General features: G+C 34.5%; 3 protein-coding genes across 6 annotated transcripts; 2 read left to right on the top strand and 1 right to left on the bottom strand.

Annotated features, from left to right (window-relative positions):
* The first annotated feature begins 539 nt into the window (after positions 1-539).
* Positions 540-2,336, top strand: LOC148304820 (phosphatidate cytidylyltransferase, mitochondrial). The gene has a single exon (XM_088267704.1). The coding sequence runs from the start codon at positions 803-805 to the stop codon at positions 1,805-1,807; it is 1,005 nt and encodes a 334-aa protein (XP_088123830.1). The 5' UTR covers positions 540-802; the 3' UTR covers positions 1,808-2,336.
* LOC148304819 (uncharacterized) lies at positions 540-10,408 on the top strand. 4 transcript variants are annotated; one of them, XM_088267700.1, is made up of 6 exons: positions 540-741; positions 3,589-5,246; positions 5,832-6,132; positions 7,214-7,363; positions 8,052-8,127; positions 8,635-10,408. In XM_088267700.1, the coding sequence occupies exons 2-6, from the start codon at positions 3,596-3,598 to the stop codon at positions 8,788-8,790; spliced, it is 2,334 nt and encodes a 777-aa protein (XP_088123826.1). In that variant the 5' UTR covers positions 540-741; positions 3,589-3,595; the 3' UTR covers positions 8,791-10,408. The 4 variants fall into 4 exon arrangements, with proteins under 4 accessions (XP_088123826.1, XP_088123827.1, XP_088123829.1 ...); XM_088267701.1 differs by having other exon boundaries at positions 540-727; positions 8,635-10,266; XM_088267703.1 differs by lacking the exon at positions 8,052-8,127 and having other exon boundaries at positions 540-727; positions 8,635-10,266.
* Positions 10,409-12,690: 2,282 nt separating this feature from the next.
* CycC (cyclin C) lies at positions 12,691-17,129 on the bottom strand. Its single transcript, XM_088267707.1, has 3 exons — positions 16,421-17,129; positions 14,233-14,322; positions 12,691-13,831 (listed from the first exon to the last, which is right to left on the bottom strand). The coding sequence occupies exons 1-3, from the start codon at positions 17,009-17,011 to the stop codon at positions 13,709-13,711; spliced, it is 804 nt and encodes a 267-aa protein (XP_088123833.1). The 5' UTR covers positions 17,012-17,129; the 3' UTR covers positions 12,691-13,708.
* Positions 17,130-17,467: the final 338 nt, after the last annotated feature.

Below are 17,467 nucleotides of genomic sequence, written 5' to 3' on the forward strand. Positions count from 1 at the left end.
TATTTGCAAATATTTGTTTGAAACTTGAAAATAAAGCAGCACACAGTGATATGTAATGGTATGCGTAGCAAATTTTCAGAATAAAATAAAATTGATTAGGATTAGAATAAGACAATACAGCGCTCTAGATTCTTGGATATAAATAAGAGCGGAATAATTTGATGAGATACAAAATTGTCCTTATGTCATCACAGTGTAATTTATATAATTTCAAAATATAAATTTTAAGCCCTTTCGCAATGTTCTAACATGTTTCAACTAGTTTATACATTGTCAGGACCAGGGATATTATAAAAAATAAAAGATTTTCACAATATCAATCTAGCGCAATCCTTATGCGCCATATCAGATATAAATTAGATTAAAATAAAAGGAAGGTGAAAAAAGTATTTTGACGATTTTTCTGAACAAAGGTAGGTCCAATTTTTAAAAATTAAAAAAAAAAACTCAAATAGGTACCCGCAGTTTTCTTGACTGGTTTATGTGGTTAATGATCGTCTATGCCCGTTCATGCTAGTCTATGCCTAGAGCTGTTGGTTATTGTTTGTGGTTGAACGCTGAAAGCGGCTGAAAGGTTATGTTTGCGTATCAGTCAACCATCGTATTTAAAATATATTTGTTATTTTTCACAAGAGTGAACTAAATATAAAGTTATAAAAGTATCCTCAGAAACTCTAACAACAAACGATGAAACCTCTGGACTCCTTCGAAATTTGACGACGCTAAGGTTAGGTCAAGCAGGTCATCAACTTATTCCTTATTTTACTATTATTTAAGTTTAAACACGGCAACGGCTTCTGCCATGTCGGGTGCTAGAATGATACCGCCGGTGTACTGCAGAATTTTATCGAAATTCCCGAAGTCGTGCAGTTTTTCTTTCGCGTATGGCTCGGCAGTGAAACAGCAAATTGGATCAAAGAAGAGCGAGCAGATGATCGACCTCATTATCACAGCGGACGAGCCTCGCCAGTGGCACACGGAGAATCTGAAGAACAACGGGGAGCATTACTCTTTTCTCAAGTATTTAGGTGAGGGACTCGTATCCAAGTACCAGGAGAGCATAGGCGCTCGAGTGTACTTCAACACTCTAGTTCCGGTGAAGGAGGAGGGGGTTCTCATCAAGTACGGGGTCGTCAGCAAGAGGGATCTCATCGCGGACCTGCTGGACTGGGAGTTTCTGTACCTGGCGGGGCGGTTGCACAAGCCCGTTGAAGTGATTGTTCCGGAAACAGATACCAGACTCCGCACCGCCCTGCAAGCGAATTTGACGTCGGCCGTGCACTGCGCGCTACTTCTCCTTCCCGAGCGCTTCACAGAGTACCAGTTGTACCACACAATCAGCAATCTGAGCTATTCCGGAGACTTCCGAATGATCTTCGGCGAGAACAAGAACAAAGTCAAGAATATAGTCGAGCCGCAGTTACCTGGCTTCAGGCATCTGTACCAGAAATCTATCGGCAATATGAAGAGCTTAGTTAATTTCCCTGATGACCAATGTCCCGATGGTGAGTGTGAGCAGGATATATCTCCTGCTTCGAAGCATTATCATCTGTCTCAACTTCCTGCTAATCCGCTGAGACTCATCGAGATGTTCCATTATAAGAAGCGTGCATCCGGGGAGGCAATGGAAACGGTGGACCTTCTGGGGCACCTCTCCCACCACCCGGAATGTTCCGTGATCCTGAAGAAGGCTCTCGACTCCATCGTGTGGCAGTCCAGCGTCAGCCAGTCTCTGAAAGGAATTCTTACCGCCGGAATATTTAAATCTATTAATTACAGCGCTAGAAAAATTAGTAAAATGTTTTAATAATTTTATATACCTGCAGGCTATGTTGAGAATATAAATATAATATTAATAGATAAGTTATGTCATATAGATCAGGCATGTCAAACTCGGGCCGCATGCAGCCCGCGAGTATTTTTATTTTGCGGCATGCGGATACCCGCGGTTATATTTTTCATTTATTTTAATTCTTCATTGAAATCTTTTTTTTGTACTGGAACATATGAATTTTTTTTACATAATCATCAAGTTGGATCTACTGTACCTCATGCGACTGTCTTTGATAATAAATTATTCACTTAAAGTTAGATAAAAAAATATTATATTTTTGATTTTTTTTATGTGGTACGCCGGCGTACCCAAAATACTTCTGAGTTTGACACCTGATATAGATACTGTGGTATTCTCAGTAATGAATGCGGTAAGTGGCCATATTAATTAAGTTTGAAATATTTAGTTTTATGAAGCAGTGAATATTTAAGGTCTGTGATCAACTCCTCTATTGTACTATTTTTTCATAGTGTTTATTGGAAAATATATTTATACAATATCATTAGATCTTTTATTAATATCCCCATTTCAAATTGAATAAAATACACAGCTTTCTCATTTTATGAATCAGTTATGTTATTATAAATGGTTAATTATGTATTAAATCGCATAAATATATACTGTTTGTGTATATGATACAAATATACATTTTTACATACGTAAAAACATTGTTATGTTAAATACCAAGCATAAATTTATTTATTTATTATGATTACAATACACTAAATATGAAAAATAATGTTGAAACGCACTACAATACTTAGTACCGAATTTGACTAGAGTTTATACTGAAAAATCCTAAAACTGTGATGTGATAGTAAATGTTTAGAAACGAAAAACTATACAGCTTTTTCATTAATCTGTAGAGAGATAAATTACATACTATGTTCTTCGTTCCTTTATCTTACATAGATCCAGAATTGAGTATGTAGAATTCATTACTGTTGCTGACAAAAACTCAAAAAGGAAACAAATATTACAGCTTCTCATATGAATTAGCTCTGAAAAAATTTTACACCTGCATAAAGTAACGCATAAAGTATTTGAGAAAAATTTCAACCAAGTTTTCTTCATTCTAACATACTGATCTGCCTTGTAATATTACTTTTGGTGCATTTATTAAAACAAAGCCAGCCAAATAAACAATATAATTATCTTAGTCTGGTTACGTGAGACAAAATCATATTCACCAGTTTTCATGTTATGTTTTGTGGAATTCTAGGCTTCCGCTACACATTTTTGATGTTTTTCCCACAAAGTTTACTAAAACACGCGACGAGTAGAGTTGTTTTATTGTCATCACTATTTGAAAGATTGTATTCAAATATTAAATTAATTATGGTCCTGTGGTCGGTTTCACAGATTCTGCAGTCCAAGTTTAGGTTTGACCCTCACTCTACAACAAGTTGATTCCTATTTGCAGAGACAAGTCGCTTAATCTCACCTGAAAATAGTATCAAATTGAAATGTTTGTGTGTATTAAAACACAAATAATTATTTAATACAGTTAAAGGTTTTTTTTTTATATTTTTTTTTTACCATTCAATACCAAGAATTCAACTTTTTAATAATAAGGCTTCACTGGCACATTTTGATACATATTATTAGTATTTTCTTCGTCTTCTTCTTCTGCTTGGTGTAGGCCTTGCGGCCTGTTTTTAGAGGGATTAGCTTCCTGCGATGTTGATTCCCAGCTGTCAATCCATCTCTTTTATTATTTATTTTAATATAATTTTTTTGTTTCTTTTTTACAGTTTTAATATGTTGTCTGATGACTCTACATCAGATTCAGATTCCGGAATCAGGTTCAAAACTGATTCTACCCGAAGAGAAAATGAGAATGCCGACTTGGCTCTGCTAGATAATGTTAGAGGGCAAGGTAAAGGCCGGAGGTTCGAGGGTGACAACAGGAACCGAGATCGGCAAGACAGGAGGTCCCCTCCCAAGGGAAGAGACAGGTCTCCCCAATGGAACAGGGGCCGGGGCAATACGGCCCGCTTCCCCAGGGACGAACGTTCGCGAGTCCACGAACCGCCGAGACACAGAGACAGGTCTAGAGAAAACCAATCTCGAGACGAAAGGTATGAGAGAAACGGGGCCAGAAAAGAATCTCAGAGCAGAAAGGAAGATCCCCGCAGAAAGGAAGAACAGAGCAAGAGAGAAGAACCGAGACGTCCTCACTCGAGAGGAAATAGCGAAGATACGAGTAGACGCGATCGACCTCGAGATAAAATATCATATGCAGACAAGACTGCCCCTAAAGAAAGTGATCACAGGAGAGATGACAGCAAGAGAACGCACGAACACAGAGATGTCAAGGAGAGGCTCAAACCGGAGAGGCATTCCAGGGAAAAGTCGTCTAGAAAATCACCCCCGCAGAGTCGGGCGATAGCTCACAATGCTACGCAAAGTATTAAAAAAATTACCAAAGGCGAAAGTAGGGATCGCGATTCGGTTAGTGCTAGTAGGTCGAGAGCTATCAGCCCAATCAGGTTCGCGAAGAGTCTACCCGACTCTGACAGGCGTTCTCCTGTAAAATCAGTCAGTAAAGAAAATGATAAAAAGCGGAGAGTGGAGAAAAGCCCTGTCCGGCCCAACAGGTCGCCCGAGCGTAAAAATGCTAGACTCAGCGAGAGCCCCACTGCCGCTCTGGACCTTTCAGATTCCGAACCCAAGCCGGTATCGTATTACAATATGACTAGTAATATTCCGCACATATCTGAATTTGCGAATGTCAAGCCAATTATAGAAGAAACTATCGCCGTATCGGACTCCTCGGAAGATGAAGTCGAATTGCGTAGGAGATTACTTTTACTCGAGGATGAACTAAAGAAAACTAAGAAAAAGACAAAGCATAAAGAGAAAAAGGCGAAGAAACATCACAAGAAAACTAAAGCTAACAAAAGTGGCAGCGATCAAATGAGTAACAGCGAAAAGTCGGATCAGGCCGACTTGTCCTTAGAAGATTCCAGAAACATGAAAGTGACTATAACATCCGCCGTCGATCTCGTAGGACGCAGGGTCGTGACAAAAAACGTGGCAGATGCGGCGAACGAAACAGTCGCCCCTACTAAAAAGATGAAATCCGAAGAGTCGAATGAGGAAGGTGAGATTGTGAGCGATTCCGACGACCAAAGGAACGCCATTGATTCTCTGGACCTGCGTCACAAGCTCGGAAGGCAGATAGGTCCCATGCTACCGAGTATTGCGCGGAACAAATCTAAAGTACCCGATCTTAGAGAGAAACTCGCCGTGAGAGAGGGCAAGGATGTTGCGTCGTCTAGTCCTGCGCTTCCTCCGCAAATGAGACCCAAGGAAGAATTTGACGATGGCAACTCTCCGGTCGTGGAGGGGCCGGCTCTGCCACCTCATTTGAAGAAAGGCCACGTGGAGAAAAATAACAAACATCTGGGTGAGACGATCATTCATTTCCATTAATTTTTCCGCCATTAACTCTCGATGATTATAATTTTATGAAGAGGGATGGCGGTCATCTCTTTTTAGAGTTCAGGCCATTTCTCAAAGTGCCGTATCTGATTTGATATAAGAATCTGATAATTTAATTTTTTAAGGGAAATCAAATCACATCCTAGTATATTTTATATTGTTTCGGCATTCACTTTGTGGTAAGACATGGTAACAAATGAACGAACTCTTCCATCTTTAGGTCTAATTTCAGTTTATATTTAGACCTGAAAATGGAAGCAAAGCTTCTGAAACTAGTCGTATTAAAATAAACTCAATTGGTAAAAAACAAGTGTTTTTCTTTTAAAAGTTCCTAGGCCATGCCGCAAATACCTAAGTTACTTATACAAAGACATGGGCTGCTCGACGTATGAGGAGCTGAAGAGGACTTCCGAAAATAGGCGAGAATGGCGAAAGACATGTCATCTGTTGCTACAGACCAATCCGCAGGATTGAGACCAAAGAGAGAGAGTATTTTGTTAAGATTTCATTTTGACTTAAGTAACTTGAAATGAAATACTATATTATTCAGGCCCTTCACTATCGGCCGAGATGCGCGCTAGTCTGGCCGCCAAGGTGGAGCAGGCCGAGTCGGGGTCGGACGAGGACGTGGTGGGTCCGCTGCCGGCGGACTCGGGGCGCCCGGTGAGCGGGGCACGCGCGCGTCTGGAGGAGCGCGCGCTGCAGCTGCGGCTGGGCGCGCTGGCGGGCAGCGCCCCGCCCGTGGAGGCGCGCGAAGAGTGGATGCTGGAGCTGCCGGACGCCAAGGCCAAGATCCTGGGCTTTGGGCCGAGGCAGTTCCGCGCCCGGGAGGCGCCCGACATGAGCGACAGGTAAGATTATTCTTTAAATTTATATATTAAATACTGTTTTTAGTCTACTGAATTATATGTTTTGAATATTGAAAGCATTAACTTTGTGGATCATATTGATATATTATTTTGAGAAATAAAAAGACTTTGTTTTTTGATCCGCTCACATTTTTACTAACAACCAACTAGTTTCGACAACAGGTTGTTGCTGAAACTAGTTGGTTGATAATAAAAATGTGAGTGGATCAAAAAACATTTTAGTCTTTTTATTTCTCAAAATAATATGCTGAATTATATTTTATTTAAAAAAAAAATGCACAAATAATATTATGACAATTGTTTCACCTTGTTATGGGGTTTTCAAAAAGTTAATTGAAAATTCATTTTAACAATAATCCGCAACATGGAGAAAGTTTTTATATATTTGTTTACACTTTACACTACATACAGGGTCATCGAAAAATAATGCCATCATTTAAAGTAACTGTTTAAAAAATATATATTAGAGGTAATTCAATGGTTTCGATCTTAAAATGTGTAGGAAAAGATTTGAAAAAATTTGTATTTAGTATTTTAAATTAATCTTTTACTTAGTAAATACCTGTTTACTACGTAAAACTTTAGTTAAAAATGGATAGATTTTACCACAAAGTGACTGCCAATCAATTAATGTATTTAGTATGTTTCGATGTGTGCACCGTTCATTGTTCTGCAGATGTCTAGTCTGTAGTGGATTTCTTGCTACATACGTGCAATCATTTCAGGAGTAACTGTCAAGATAGCGGCAGAAACTTGCTCCCGCAGATGATCCAAATCCCCAATCTTTCCTGCGTACAGTGTTTTTAATGTTCCCCCAGAAAAATAAATCCAAAGGGGTAAGGCCAGGCAACGGGGGCTTCATCCGGCCGTTGGGAAAGGTCACACTACCTCCAAAACAAAACTTATATTCACCAGCTAGCGTTCCAAAATAACCCATTTAACATAAAGGTGCTATATTTTTTTTAATGTTGGCATTATTTTTTAATAACCAGTATTATCCAGCTTATGTACCGAGTGTACAAAAATTTAATAAGTACATAAATGGTACCCTCTTTGTTGACAGATCTATGTGGACGGACACACCGCAGCAGAAGGCGCTCAAGGCGGCGGGGATAGAAGAGGATGACGAGGAGAAGGCCAAAGAGCTACTCCTTAGAGAGTCCGAATTGCGTTTCATAGCCGAGAGAGACAAGCAACAGGAAGAGGCCGCCAAGTAAGCCTCGCAATGTCTTACTAGACCGACTCACTGAGATCATTGAAAGTCCCCTCCGCAAATCCAGATCTAATTTAAACCTTAATCATTCTCAGATCCTTTTATGCAATAAAAAAGGGTCAATGAACTGTTTTTACTAGCTGTTGCAATTTTTTTTTAAATTCAAACATTTGTAAGACTACAAATATTACTTATAAATATTAATATATAGGTGTGGACCAACCTGTATCCGAAGAATGAGTTTTTTTTATTACATTTAAATTTTATACTTTTTCATATATTTATCCAACATTGGGAATAAAAATGAAGTGTTATCAATTTATGTGATCAAACTGTTTGCAGATTTTAGTAATTTTTAAGACATCAGCAAATAAATTGATTGAATAAAATTTTTGAAAAAATTGTGTTACAAAAATTGTGATATTACAAAAATTGTGATATTACAGATAAGTATACAAAAAAACTTCAAGAAATTATACTCACAAGGGTCCATATTTATCACTTCAAGTTCTTTTTTTTTCCAAATTAGTTAAACAGCTTTGAATTATGAACTTTAACGTATTAATATAATCATTTTTCATCCATATTCTTTGACAATTTTTATTTATGTAAGTCTTCAACTTTGTCTGTAAATGTGTTAAGGAATTAAAAATAGGGTAGCTAACTTGTTTGCTATTTTGCATTGCAGAAAACACAAGAAAAAACACAAAAGGGATAAAAGTTTATTAGAGCTTCACGAAAAGAAATTGGAGAAGAAGAAAAAGGTATAGAAACTATTGTCTCAAGATATTCATTTGTTCCTACCTTTGAATATAAAAAAATTAAAAATCACGTCAGTGCTTCCAGTATCGATTATATATCGCTCACTCTTTCAAGAATGTCATAAATAAAAAATCGTCAATTTTCATTTGTGCATGATTTCGGAATGCCCAGAAAATGTACTATATCCCAGAAAAAGAGGCATATTTTTAACTTAATATTTACCCGCTACAGGGCAGAAAATGTTGTTTTTGCATTTTGAAGAAAAGGTATTGTTTAATTATTTTTTTAAATATGATTCTTAGGTAAAATTTGAAAAAACATTCAAATTTTACCTAAGAGATATGTTGCACAGTAAAAAGTTCAATAAGTGGCTTGATATTTATTTTTAATACATTGTATTATATTTTTAAACTTTAAAAATGTTCTCCTGAAAAATCAAGTTTTTTGATTTATGACGTTCTTGAAAGGAGTGAGTGATATGTAATTACTATTCTTTGGTTATTTTCCAGAAAGCTAAGGAGAGCGGCGAGTCAACCAGAAGACCCTTTGATCGCGACATCGACTTGAAGGCAAATCGGTTCGACGAAGCGCAGAAAAAGTCCATGATGAAGAAAGCTCAACTTTTGGACAGTAGATTCTCCAAAGGGGAAAATAAATTCTTATAAATTGCTATTTGGCTACACTTGTCTGTAAATATTAGTATAATTTTATTGAAATCACCCTACGTTAAGTGACATGAGAAATCATTAAAAAAATTATTTCGGTAGGTGATTTTTTATGGATTTTAATTATGTTTATGTTAGTTCTATTCTCACTTGTTTTTATATGTTCTTAAGGCAATCCTGTGTTGCTGTACAAATTTTATATGTGAGCAATAATTTATCTTTGAGAATGGCAAACAACAAATAAAATGCTATGCATGTTGTAAAGATTTGAATCAATGATAATAAACTATGGATATATACATATAGATATACCTATTAGATTATTCAAAAGCGTTAATAACAAACAGCAATGTTCAATCTTTTCTAGCATCCAATTCCTCAACAATATGATGACTAGTCCAAGAAAAATTCATAGACATTGCATAATATAGATAAACTACATAAGTATTTTACCAGGGCTTTTTTCATGTAACGCGGTGGGAACAGCGTTCCGGCACCCTTTATCATGGTTAGTATTTTTTTTAAAATTTTAAATTTCAAATTAGACGAAACAATGTTTGTGCTTACGTAATTGTAATCTATATTTACATAATTTGTCAAAATTATAGGAAAAGTTGCTTTAAATTTTATTTTAATTAGATTTTAATATAATTTGTTTTAGTAAAAAGCTACACATAAAGTTTGTCTCGGGACCTTTTTTAATTTAAAAAAAGCCCTGAGTACTACTAACCCTCTTTTACTTTATGAAAATTTCTATAGATTTCACTCTAGACAATTTACATATATTTTAAAGGAATGTTAGGGACGTTTGGACATGTTTGTTATTAATTGCTTAGTTTTAGTTCTGATTACAATGGACGCGTCACAATGGGAGCTGCATTATGCTTGGTGTAAACTATATTTGCAAAATATAAAAAAAAAAACACTGATTAATTAATATTTTTCATGGATTTTAAGTTTATTTTACATTTTTAGGGCAATCTTAAATCAGTCGTGGCATTTTCTATGCATGCCACAAAATTAACTTTTTATTTTATTTACATTTTGAACACATATTTTGGTGAGACCTGATTTAGTAAAAAAGTGAAAAATAATTTAACTACTCTGTTTTTAGACATTAAGGTTTCATCCTCGTTGGCTTAAATTCTCACAGATATATTTGAGTGCCACATTGAATGGGTTAAGCGAATCTCCATTGAAAATATTGTCTTCGTTCCGACAAACTGAGTACCTTTGTCTGGGCATAGCACAGCGCACACCGCCATTTTTGCTTGAAATATTAATAAAATTAACTGAAATCTGCTACTGTGCATCTCCCACTATGACATGTTCCTGATATGCAGTTTAATTTGAATAAAAAAAATGAAATCCAAAACTTGCATCACATGTAAATACTTAATTTTTCAATATTTTATTACTTATGTTGGTATTTATTTTGAAAAACTTATTTCCTTTTCCAGCACAATAAAAAAAAAACTACAAATATTTGACTCAATTATTTTGCCCATATATTTAAATTCTTCTTCACTAATGGCTCTTTTCATCCCTTGGAACTGTTATAAAATATTAATATGTACTTTTATTAAGACTGTGAAATCATTTTTGTCACAAATAAAAATATAAACATATGTAATAAAAAAATAATGTTTTACCTAATTTATGAACTGTGTAATTCAATTATACTATGTATGTATATATAAAAAAACAAGTATTGTTATAATAAATTCAGTTTATTTGACACATATAAGGACACAGGCCATTTTTATGTGCGTTGATGCGCTCTTGCGTTTGTTTGTGAAGTGTTTTTATATTTTTTTAAAATTATTTATGAAATTGATAAAATTATGTGGATTAAAAGTATATATGTACATATATGACATGATTCCCATACTTAACTCATTCAAAAACAGTACATATTTCTGAACTGATTCCTTTCAGCATAATGCCAGCTAAGACTAGATTTAAATGATTTAATGAATTTTGATTATTTAATAACCTTAAAATCCAACTATGGTCTATTATGATAAAGATAATTATTACCATTAGGTAATAATTAACTTTATCATGATGTTATGTATTTTTGAGTTATTCAATATATTAACACACTAAGGGCGCTTGTCCACTACCCGGAATTACACAGAATTTTACCGTCCGGCCCGTCAGTTAGCATTTTAAAACGATGATTGGCTTGTGCTTTTGTCCATATTTCTTCGGATCGGTGCTCTTGATCGGTGCATGAACACGCTGCGCGTAAATTCGTAGTTGTTTTCATTTTTCAAAACAAGACTGCTGGACGGTGAAATCCTGTGTAGTGGACAGTCGCTCTCAGGACGGGAAAGATATTTTTACCCGTTCGGTCGATAGATGCTTAAGGACGGGAAGGGTATTTTTACCTTCTGCGCCGGCTTCTTTTCCAAGTCAGAAATAAAGGAATTACATATTTAATGTTTTTATATGAATATTATGTACCACTCTCTTTTTTAGGGTCTTAACTATATGTTCATATCAATCCCCGTCGCCAGCGGTCCGCAGGCGTAAAAAACAACCGTCCTAAGTGTGTTAATAGTTTTTGTAATAATTTTATCGTTACATAAATTAAACTTCATAACTTAAGAAAAATCTCTTATTCAAGAACATTCAAGACATCAATATTTAATTTATGAAATTAAACAATATGTACTTATTGTTACAAAAATGTTTTATTTTTTAATATCAAATGTTTAAACATAATAAATTGATTACAATCATGAATTTAATAAAAAAAGAAGTATAGTTTGTGTATATTTGACTTTCACCTTTTTTTTATTTCTTTTATTAGAGAATTTCAAAATGACATATTGATTTGGTATATATTTTTTTAATAAACACTTCAAAACTAATGTTTTATTTTTTCTGTATAAAATAAACAACATAGATCAAAGTGCGGACTCGCAGTACCAAAATTTCTATACATATATATATATATAATAGGTGTCTCAACAGAGATGAAGTATCTATTATTTATTATTTATATTCAAAGCATTTACTTTGTGGTCAAACATTTTAATTGGTATTAGTAATGTTAGTAAATAACCACTCACCGACTACTTCTGTCTACCTATTATTTCTTATGCGCAGAGATAGAAATCTGAGCATCCCAGGGCTTACCTTGCCTTGGCCATTCTGCCCATTACTGAACATCCATATTCATACTGGGCAGAATGGCAAATATTGCGCAAGTGTATAAAGTGATCGCTCAAGCCAGTCAGTGCCAAGTTGCAAGCTCTGTGATGCTCAGACTTTCAACCTCCCTCAGTATACAAAATAATAGATGCTTCATCTCTGTTGAAACTCCTAAATATATGTTTATATATTTTTTTCATTAACATAGCTAATTTTCTCATTTTCTGAAGATCAAATTTATTTCTCAAACATATCGATTGACTTTACACATTTTTGTAGTGAAGACATTGAAATGTGTGCCAATAACAAAAATAAATAAAGCTGTTGATTTTTGTTTTCGACAGCCTTGTACACATACCTTCGACACATTGTTTGATTGTTGAGTTGGAAACGATTACAATCATAATTCAACAATAAAGAAAATCACATCAAACAAGTTACAATAATTAAATACCTAACAATCGAAAAGCAGTCTGCGATAAAATCTACAGAAATCATTATCATATAGAAAAGGACTGTATGAAAATATTTGGTACATTGGATCAAAAGTACCGTTGCGATTTCTTCAGATTTGTTCAGACTAGTTGTTCATATTGTCGACAGTCTAGCCACTACGAGCTTTCTACACATATACAAATCAAACTGACAGGCCATCCGGTTTGTTTATTATTTTATTTCATTTTCTAAGAAAAATCGGATGGCCTGCCGTTTTGTTACGTGTACTTCTGGAAGGTCCACTAATCTCTGAGAAGTCACTTGAAAATGTGACAAATGGTCGGTTGTTCGTCACCAAGATATAAAATGTTTAGAATATTTGTCACTTTTTGTTGGACGAATTTGCAATGATACTGTAATGCAGTAAAACCTCAATATAACCGACTAATTGGGGGGATGGGGTGTCCGTTATGTAAAAATAGGTTTGAAAGATTAAAAAAAGGTTTGAAAATTAAAAAAAAAAAAAAATATATGTTAAAAATATTAACACTGTATTTAGATATAAATTAACTTATTACTTATAACCCTTATCCACACCCAATGGTGCATAGTGCACTGCATCGAATTGACACAGTGTTATCTTGATCATTACTTACGCGAAGGCAAGGTGATCACTCTTATGGTTCAGGAACCAGTCCAGGGCAATATTAAATAAATATTACGGTGTGAAATCACTAATATTTATTTACACCCCCCCTGGGAATCGAACCCGGGACCTCCAGCACAGTAGCTAAACATGCTGACCACTACACCACGGAGGCGGACTAATATAAATAAACAATACAAAATATAAACAAAATTTTATTTATCGTCTTTGGACATTCGTTGTGAAGTGACATTGCCGTTTGATATTGATGCGTTTGTTTTCGATAATTCTACAATCAAGTTTTGCTGGCTCTTGAAATTTGCTGTTTTTTTTTATTATAATTATCTCTCATATAGACATGACATGATTATCATAACCACTAAAAATTGTTAACATGCGGCGACACTTGAATTAAAGCATGTATAATTTTAACAGGACTTTTTTACATTTGACAGGATTTTTGTCCATTATATCCGAAGTTCGTTAAATAGAGGTCCGCTATATCGAGGTTTTAATGTATCGTCATATATATTCTACTAGGCACTGATTTGGAAGTAGCATTAGGTAAGTAAAAATACAGCGCATTGCTCCTTAATACTTCTATGTCCTTGTAAATATTGCTCTTATGGGCCCGGAGGCAGTTTGATGGGCTTATAAATAAGATCAGTTCGGTTACTATCTCTGAGGGGGGGGTTTTGGTTTGGGCATCTTGGCGAGTAGGGCCTGGATTTCCTTCTTCTCATCGTAACTTCGCCACATCTCGTACAGGTTGGTTATGGAGCGGACTATTTCTTGGACCTGGAACAACAAGTTATTTTACAATATTAAAATTATCTTCTTTCTTAATAATAATAATAATAATCTTGGAGGATTTATATAGCGCCATTTTCGTAAAAAACTACCTCAAGGGCGCTTATACAGGTATGGATTATGATATGAAAATGATAATGAGAGAAAATTAAAAAAATATATAAGTGAAAAACGACGTCAATCGGCTGAGTCTTAAGGCAGGAAAGTGGAGCCGCCGTATAGTTGGGCTTTCTTCTCGGTCTTCTTGGGCTGGACCATGGCCAAAATGTTGGACAGAACGCCTCACTTTGTAATGGTAATGCCGGAGAGCAGCTTGTTAAGGTTCTTACCTCTATCTGCACACAATGGTGCTTAAGCATTACATCGGTAAATAGATTAATACAACCAACCTTTTCCATATCTACATTGAGTTCTGCAAACCAACTTTTGTTGTCCCTTTGCAGAATAACACAAGCGATATGAAGGCACCCAATGGCAATCTGAAATGGTAATTTACAAACATATTTTTTACAATTAATATTATTAATTTGTTTTATGTATTAATTTTAAATCCAACACAGATTTTTTGAGTCTACTAAGTTGTATTTTATTAACAAAAACACATAAAAATATAATATTGTGACAATTGTTTCGCCTTAGGGCATAATCAAACGAATGTTTGATAATGCCCTAACAAGGCGAAATAATTGTCACAATATAACATTTTTATGTGTTTTTGTTAGTAAAATACAACTCAGCAGACTCAAAAAATCTGTGTTTCATTTAAAATTAATACATAAATTAAAATGGAGTTCTACAAATTAAACGCCAAATCAATGAATATTTTATTTTTATTAATTTGTTATTGTAGCTTAATTATAATATTGACTGTAGTTCCGAACCAAACAGCTTCTTCCTCAAGAAATAGTCACAACATTTTGAGTGTGTCCAAGTCCTCATTCGCAAATCTGGGTTTTTTATATTTATATTCTGGGTTATTTATATTAACATTTCAACATGTACATACTTATATGTAATTTCATAAAGGAATGCTTCATAAGGGTCTCTGCTAAATAAACATCTAAATCAAATCTACCTTAGATGCTGAACTCATGTATGAAAGAAAGTGTTATGAAATTAAGCCAACAATTGAGAAGTACATAACTCGTTACTCTTACTTACCCTGTTTTTAATGTAGATTAATGTAAGTTACAAAGAATTTATTAGTATGGATGTCAATCATGGGTAGGATGGTAAATGTTACATGTGTATAAAATGATCACATAAATCAGCCTATGACTCCTGTCATAGGCTGGTTTAATTGCAACATTTTGAGTGTGTCCATATACTTGTTCACAAATCTGGATTATCTTTAATTACAGAAGTTATTTTTCATATTATTTTTTGACATCTCATCAAAGATGAAGAAGAATATGGCATGTCTGGGCATTTACGAGGCTGACAATCGTCATAGGCTGGTTTAAGTGATCATTTTACACACGTGTACCATTCGCCATTCTACCCATTATTATTCTTTTTCATCTTTGATGAGATGTCAAAAAATAATATGGTTTAATTGCCTTCGTTTAAGTGGTTTAAGTGGCCTTCAATGAAGAAGATGAAGATGAAGAAGAATATGGATGTGTGGGTATTTACAGGGCTTACATCCTTGTAATATAATGTGTGTTGAGATGTCAATACTATATAATAAGTCTTTAGGAAGAAGATATTTGCTTCAAAACTGTTTGAGTTTCAATAAAGTTACATATAATAAGATTGATTTTGTAACTTGGTTATTTTTCTCACAAGAAATTACAATACCATAAAGAATAAAAATGGCAGTAAATAAAAAAAGACAGGAGGATCATCACAGAAGTAATTACACTATAGAGACAATACTCAATAAAAAAAATGCTCATTTTTCATACTGTACAATAATACAATGGGATTCCATAAAAATTATCAACTTTATAAAATAAAACTACTTTGTTTTTGACCTATTTTTATTGGTACTTTTTCTCCAATCAAGAATAAAAATAGCAGTAAATAAAAAAAGACAGGAGGATCATCACAGGAGTAATTACACTATAGAGACAATACTCAATAAAAAAAATTGCTCATTCTTCATACTGTACAATAGTACAATGGGATTCCATAAAAATTATCAACTTTATAAAATAAAACTACTTTGTTTTCAACCAATTTTTATTGGTACTTTTTCTCCAATCGGTTTCGACAAGAACCTTGTCATCATCAGGATTAAACATGTACACATTAACCCTGATGATAACAAGGTTCTTGTCGAAAAAAAGGAGAAAAGTACCAATAAAACTTGGTTAAAAACAAAGTAGCTTTATTTTATAAAGTTTATAAAATGTGCCACAAAGTATCTGCGAAAAACATTCGAGAAAAAAATATATAAGTATATAAGTTAATGATAAATAGTCAATTTAAATTAAGTATTGAAACTTAACTAATATACTGTATATGGATATTGAAAAGTAATGTTTTAATTTCCATGTATGAATTCACTGGTGAAAGATGTTTGAAATGGAAAAAGGTCATTATGATATTCCTGGAATATCAACAGTCGCTTACTTGGTATGGAGGGTACAGCAAACTGACATCTGTCCGCAGAGAGTCGTTGACTATCCTCCAGGCCACCGTGAGTAACTGGTCTTCCTGTCCGATATCTTGGACGAACAACAATAGAGGTCTGTATGGCTGATACACAATGAGACAGCAATCTAGATTCTCTAACAAGTAAAATTCACATTCCAAAATATGGTTAGTCCTGTACGGGAATTCCTGCTGACCGTACGCGTATCCGAACTTGTTTTTCACAACCGTCTGACAAGTAGTGATAAGCCGCGAGTTAGAAATAACTCCAAATTCTTCTACTTTCGACGCCAAGAAGATGCATGTAGGAGCCAACAAAAGAGGGTCGATGCATTTTAATGAATTCCTCGCATAAAACCGTTTGAAATAAACTGTCGCTGTCGCAATCACTTGCTGACGAAGTTTCAATTGCTCGCCGAGAATTTGAATTAAGCTGGCAAAGAAATTAAATATCTTTTGGTACTCTTCTTCCGTCAGTAGAGCCAAGTCGTGTTGGCGATCTCTTATCAAGTCTTGTTTGTCAAGTATCCATTGCTGATGATGTGAGCTTTGCCAAAAGTTACCAGCCATCTTAAGAACTTACTGCTAATGTATTTTTTAAAAACTTTTATCTTACAATTAATATTACGATATTATCGAAATATTTACCGAAATCATTTGACATGTAAACAATTAATAATTTGACAGAGGCCGCCAGAATTGTCTATGGTGTTTTGTGATACCAGTTTTAAAAAAAAACATAGGAGGGAAAATATGTTTTTAGAGAAGTACCTACACTACCTACAAACATTTTTCTTTATATACAACAAAAAAAAACATTTTAGCTACCGTGATTCGAAAATCAAAATTTTATTTTAATGATTGTAAACGACTTTATTATATGCAACCTGTGAGTTGATCTTGAAGGCGAAATATTTTAAATAAAATATACATTAATTGAACATTACTTATTATTAATAAATCAATTGACAATGGGGGGGGGTGTGTGAAAATAAATATTATTGATTTTGTACTTGGATAGTGGTT

This window comes from Brachycentrus maculatus, unplaced genomic scaffold, assembly GCF_059751285.1.
Source record: "Brachycentrus maculatus isolate JH-2025_06_01 unplaced genomic scaffold, ASM5975128v1 h1tg000303l, whole genome shotgun sequence".
In the NCBI taxonomy this organism is placed as follows: domain Eukaryota; kingdom Metazoa; phylum Arthropoda; class Insecta; order Trichoptera; family Brachycentridae; genus Brachycentrus; species Brachycentrus maculatus.